General features: G+C 63.0%; 1 protein-coding gene across 1 annotated transcript in view; it reads right to left on the reverse strand.

The window, feature by feature from the left end:
* Window positions 1-3,109, reverse strand: part of VAX2 (ventral anterior homeobox 2) — a 40,938-nt gene extending 37,829 nt beyond the window's left edge. The window contains exon 1 of the mRNA XM_056855397.1: window positions 2,860-3,109. Coding sequence (XP_056711375.1) covers window positions 2,860-3,109 — 250 coding nt within the window. The remainder of the gene's footprint in view (window positions 1-2,859) is intronic.
* Between the last annotated feature and the right edge of the window lie 2,891 nt (window positions 3,110-6,000).

Genomic DNA, 6,000 nt, shown 5'->3' on the forward strand with positions numbered 1-6,000 from the left:
ATGAAAGCTGCCTCGGTTCGTCTCTCCAGCGCCATGTCGACCTACACGCAGCCTAGCTCGATGGGCCTGCAAGGGGAAGAACACGCAGGGGGGAGGGGGAGGACTGGAAATGTGAAAACCCGCAAACCGAACAAAGCCCCACACCGCACCAAGCCCCGCGTTTTACGGGGCAGACCGAGAAGCTGAGGGGGCGATCGATCCTCCGAGGTCTGCCCGAAAGTCGGTCCCGCCTTGTCCAACGGGGCTGCCTTTCAGAACAGAGCAGCGCTGGCTACGTGTTCAGATTCTCGTGCGTACGGATAATCTTAAAATAACCACAGGCAAAACTATTAGGTGGCTTATGCCTTTGACTCTCGAGTAGCCCCGCTAATGTGACCACTGTGCCTCGCCGAGTTTCTCTTCTTCCCCCCAAATTTTTTTCTCTCTCTTTCTTTCTCTTTCTCTCTTTCCAGGCCCACCGCCTTTTGTATCCCTCCTGCCCCCATAATTTCCAGCCCGGCATAAGGCCACATTCAAGCCCAACTCGGCAGAATGCCAGGGCCCATCGAGGGAGGGGGCACTGGAGAAGCCACAATAGGGGGTCTGGGGCTGAGAGCCGGGCCGGGCGTGCCTGTGTGGGGCGATCCGGGGCATAAGACGGTTCCCTTAGGCTCTGAAAAAATATTTCTTAGCAACAAGAATCGCTGGAAATATTTTGACTCTCCGCTGGGGGAGGCTGCAAATGGAGGCGTGCTTGGGAATGGGGAGGAGGTTGGTTTTTGAAACCGAATCGTCCCCCAGTCACCCCGGGCAGGCCGAAGGCCGGCTCCAAATGCCAGGCCCGGCCCGGCGCACCGGCCGGTTTCTCGGCCTTTGTGTCCAGCCCCTCCCCGTCGCTGCCTGGATTTTGTCGGGGGTGGCAACTCCTTGGGGGTGCGACTCGGCGGGGCCTTCTCCTTCTCCTTGGAAAAGGCCGCGCCCCAGATCCGAAGGGCCTGCAAGGGGCCACGCCTGCAGCTGCCACCGGGAGCCCACCGAGGAGAGAGGCCCGGCGGCGACGGCGCCAGAGGACACCGGGGGCGGCGGCCTAAGAGCCCCGCCGGTGCAAATGGGCCCAGCGGGTCTGCAGGCTCTTCGGAGGCCTGGCCTCGGGGACCCATCAGAAAGGGGCTTCCAAAACCTCCAAAGGGGCAATCCCGGAAAGTGGCGCCTGGCGAACTGGCCCATTCTCCAAGAGCCAGAGAGGAAACAGCACCAAGTCGCCCCAACCGACCGCACAAAAACCCACCTCGAGGGTCTTGGGCGCGGGGCGGCCTGCCCCGAACTGGCGTCAAAGGAGATTCGCAGGCGGCCGGCAGGCCCGAACGGCCGATGAGACGGGCACACTGGCAAGCCCACCCAAACAAGAGGCAAGGGCAGGAGGCCAGGAGCACCGTGCGGAGGAACAACAGCCCTGGCAGGCTCCGAGCTTTCGTGAGCCACAGCTCACCTCTTCTTTCTCCTTCTTTGGTGGGACTCACGAAAGCTCCAACCCGGCCAGAAATTGGGCTCCTCTTGACGGTGCTCCTGGCCTCCTGCTCTTTCCCACCGCTGCAGACACGGCTACCCATCTGGAGCCAAACAAGGCGGAGCCCCAGTCGCCCCCTGGCAGCATGAAGATTGCGCAGAGATTCTAGTCCTCAGGACTGCCCCAGCCCTGCAGCAAAAGAGATAACCTGAAAGCAGACCCCCCCCCAAGCCTGTGGGGGGCCTGGCATCCCCTGCTTGTTTCCACCCCAACGTGCGTTCTGTGTGCTTGGGAATCAGCACCCCTCTGGTGCCGGAGACCACCCATTCCCAAGCCCGTGTCCTTGAGACAGCCGCCTCCATATTCATCTCCAGAATTGGTGGTGGTGGGGGTGAGGGGGTATTTATTTTAAAGGGCTCCCCCCCTTTCCTCGGCGGGGTCAAGGAAGGTTTGGCCTTCCGCCTGGGGAGAGGCCGAGGGTCCCGCTGGGGCCGGCAGGCGAGCCAAGGAGGGTTCGCGCCCAGCCCGGTGCTGCCTTCCCCTTCCAAGGCGAGAGCGCGGGGGAAAGAGGCGGCGGCGGGGGGGGGGGATAGCGTTTCTCTGGCTGATGCTGCAGTGACGCCGTTTCCCTGCGACAAGTGTGGGCAACCGAGGCAGCCACCTGGAAATATGGCCAGCCACCCGCGAGCGCGCCCCCCCCCATGCACCTCTCGGCGGCTGCAAAGAAGGCGCGCTGCCTTTCCCGAACCATCCCCTTCTCCTGAAGGTGTCAGGGAACCGACAACCCCCCCCCCCTCCATCCCGGGTCTTCCTGCTGCCTGCAAGATTCCAGCCTCCCCTTTAGAGAACCTCTGCTGTTAAACAGTCCCCCCCAAAAAAAAGCAAAGAAAAAAACCCCATTATTTCTGTGCGCCCCAAAAGTAGCAACCAGCAATCCCGCCAGGGTCCTTCCCAGGTCCGTCTTGCCCAGGGAAGTCAGCTGCAACCCGCGACACGGTGCGGGAAGAGAAATCTGCCTGGGGGCGCCCGGGAAAAAGGGTCGTGACCGGCTACCGGCGGAGGCTCGGCTGAGTTCGGGGTGCTGGGTCAGCAGGGTGGGGGGCTCTTGGGGGCAGGAGGGAGGGATGCGGAAGTCAATAGGCCGGGCTGTGGGGCAGAAGACTTTGGAGAGGGTCCAGAAAGGGGGGGGGGTGCTGCGAAGGCTGCTGGACCTCAGCAGGGGGAAAGGCGTGCGAGGGAGGGGAAGGCAATATCCCACGTGCAGGGGGGAAAGAAGCCACCTAGGGATAGGGGCTCCTTTGGGGGGAGAGAAAGAGGCTGTAATTTGGCGGGGATGGGGGGGCTGGTCGTCGGGGGGCATCCCCTCCGCTTACCTCGCACCAGGATCCGGCGGCAGTAATCCGCCTCCCCTCCCGCCGCTTGGCTGTCGGTCTCCGGGGCGCACTCCTGGGACGAGCCCGGGCTGGAGGCCGAGGGGGCCGCCGCCAGCTCCTTGAGTCTTCCCGCGGCCGCCCCGGCTCTCAGCTTGGCCCCCTCTAGCTTGGCTCCGGCTGGCTCCGGGAGGGCTCCGGGTTCCCCCCGGAGGAGGGCTCGCCTGCCGGCCTCGCTCCCCCCATCGCTCATGCCTGGGGGCGCGCCGGCGGGAGGGGACACCCGCCGGCTCCCCCCTCCACCTTGCCTCTCCCGGCTCCGCGTGGACGGGCCCACAGAGCGGGGTCAGCAATCGGCGAGCGGCTGCCCGGAGCCCAGCCAGGCGGCGCGGGCCATCCCCAGGGCGGGAGGCCCACCTCCGGCTCCCTTCCCTTCCACCCTCCGGCCCAGATGCGCGCCCCCTCCCCGAACAGACGGCTCCCCCTGGCCCGGCCCTCTCCTCCGGACGGCGGCGCCGGGGCAGCCCGGAGTTCAGCGGCGGCCCGGCCCGGCCTCTCCGCCCCGCCCCATCCACCTGCCTAGCTGCCCCTCGCCCCCCGGGCGCAGCCGGGTCGGCCGGGCCGGCCTGCCTGCCGGAGCCGCCCGGCCATCCCTCCGCCGCGCCTCTGCCTGCCTGGCTCGGGCTCGCCCGCCGCCCCTCTCTGATGAGCGAAGGCGCAGAGAAGAGCGCAGCCGAGCGGAGCGCAGCCCGGCCGGCCGGCCAGCCCGCCCTCTCCCCCTCCTGCGCGCCCACCCACCCGCCCTCCGCCTCGGCCCTCCCCTTCGCAGCCTTCAGGTTGGACTTTGCGCCGATGGAGACGGATTGGCCCTCTTGGCTAACCTGGAGGGACGGGACTGAAAGGGGAGGGAGGGGAGGGGAGGGGGCGGTCCCTCCAGAGTCCCTCTCCGCCTCTCCCGCCACGGTGGCTTTTCCTAGCCCCAAATGCCCATTTTTTTAAAAAAAAGAAAAAAAAAGATGCTCCCCTCTCCTTGTGATTTCGAGCCCCCGCCCCCCCGCCGCCTTTTTACAACCAGGGGGGCGGGGCCTGATCGAGAGACCAGGGCAGAAAGTAAAAGGGCGCTTTTAAATGGCCTGGCGGCCGCACACGCAATTTCCTGCTCGGGAGTCCCGAGACGTTCATTGGCAAACAAAGAATCGCAGCCCGGCCGCGCACGCAGCTCGGGCCCCGCCCGCCTCCCCCCCTCCCCCTGGAAGGAAAATCCCTCCGTTCAGACTTGGAACGGGAGCTGTCTCTGGTGCAAACAAACTAATAATGATAACAATAATAACAATAATAAATAAATAATAAATAAATAATAATAATAATGTTGCCTGGTGGAAAGGTAAACCTGGGAATGTGTCTTGGGGTCAGGGGAAGTTGTTGGGCTCGGCTGAAATAAGACGTCGGAGAAGCAAAGGCCCACCCACCCCCACTCGCCTCCCCCCTGCGCCTTTCCCTCTGGCCCGGCGCCTCGGGGGAGCTGGGCGCCCCGCATTGCTGCCCAGCTAGCCCGAGACCCCCGGCGGGGCCCAATGGCGCCTTGGCCTCTGCAGCGAGCAGGGGCTGCCGCCCAGGCCCCGGACCCTCCAGCGAGCGTGGCCAGAGGAGGCGACCAGGCCGGCTCCGGGCTCCGAGCGCACCGGCCAGCCCAGGCCTGGGAGACATTTTCTTGAAGAATGAGACGGTGCTTTGCAATCTCTTTTTAAAGGGTGGGGGGGGGGCAGTGCAGGGAGGGGAGGACGCGAGTGGTTTGTGTGCCTGCAAAGAGACACCTCCCTTCCAGTCCCCAACGTCGCTGGCCCGACTCCCCTTTTCTTTCTCCGCTCTGTAGATCCAGCGCTGGGCGCGGAGCTGATGGGGCCATGAAAGGGAGGGGGGGGGGCTGCGGTTGCCTCCGGTGTAGCCCTGCCAGTGGAATTCACTCTTTCCCTTCCCACCTTCGCTTCTGCTCTAAGTAATTTATTGGGGGGGGGGCTGAGAACGGGAATTGGGGGGCATCAGACCAGAAATGGTCTCGCGCCTTCGCAGCACCCGCGGCTGTTTTCACAGGGCTGCGTGGATAGGGCACAGAGAGGGGAGGGGCGGCCCGGGTAGTTTGCTTTTTTAAAAAAAATGCTGAATTGTTCAGGCTGTGTGGCTAGAAATCGGGGCCGCCTGTTTTTCCATCACCGTTAGACCAAACCACAGGAAAGCCTGCGCTTGGGTGGTTCGAACTAGGAATCCCCCTGCTTCCAAGGAGACTGACGTTAGCTGGATCGGGACCTCCGTTCCGATGCTTTTCCCTTGCTGGGGCCCAATCCAGGGCTTTCCTCACGGGCTTCGCTGTTTCTGGTTGCCCAGGTGAGAGCGGTCAAGAAATTTTATTTCTCTGCAACCGTCGCATCGGCTGCCTCTCCACCTCCCGACCGTTTGAGGGATCTGCTGACTCCCATATGTGACTCCCATATTCCTGTCTCAATAACTGATCATTAGCTGTGACATCTTTGCCACATTTCAAGGGCTTCTGCTCTGTTTCAGCCCTTTCTATAGTCCTCACCCAGTTGCTTTCTTTATTGGATGTCCCATCCTGTGGATTGTGTTACCCACCTGGCGCCTCAGCCAGAAACGCAGGCTATAAATAACTAGACAAAAATTAAATAATGCTTTCTGGCCGGCGTGTGCTTTGGTTTTTCCTTCCTCAGGCCCGGGCAAGAAGAAACTTTACAGGCTGGGAAGAAAAGCAGAGGGGAAATAGCTCCCGATCCTTGACCTGAGGAGCCAGCAGAACTACGGAGTCGCCTGTGGAGGCAGAAACACACGAGGAGGCACCTCCTGCAAGACCGCGAAAGTTCACCGTGCTCCCGGGTCGCTGCGGAGCGGTTGGGATTTGGGAAGGGAGGAAAGGCAGCCTGCTCCAGGCCGAGTTGACAGGGCACCGTCGAGCCCGGTGGAGCACGCGTGCAGCCGCCCCTCGGGTTTGGGTTTCCAAGAAACCGTTAAGCAGGTGGAGAATTCCCCGGAACATCCAGAGTCTCGGTCTCTGCATGAATCCTCTTGCGGGAGGCGCCTGTAAACTATCGGAGGACCCCGGCCTAAGGGGAAGTTCTCCTAAGGGACTCTGCA

The sequence above is a fragment of the Euleptes europaea genome, chromosome 9 (genome assembly GCF_029931775.1).
Source record: "Euleptes europaea isolate rEulEur1 chromosome 9, rEulEur1.hap1, whole genome shotgun sequence".
Taxonomy (NCBI): domain Eukaryota; kingdom Metazoa; phylum Chordata; class Lepidosauria; order Squamata; family Sphaerodactylidae; genus Euleptes; species Euleptes europaea.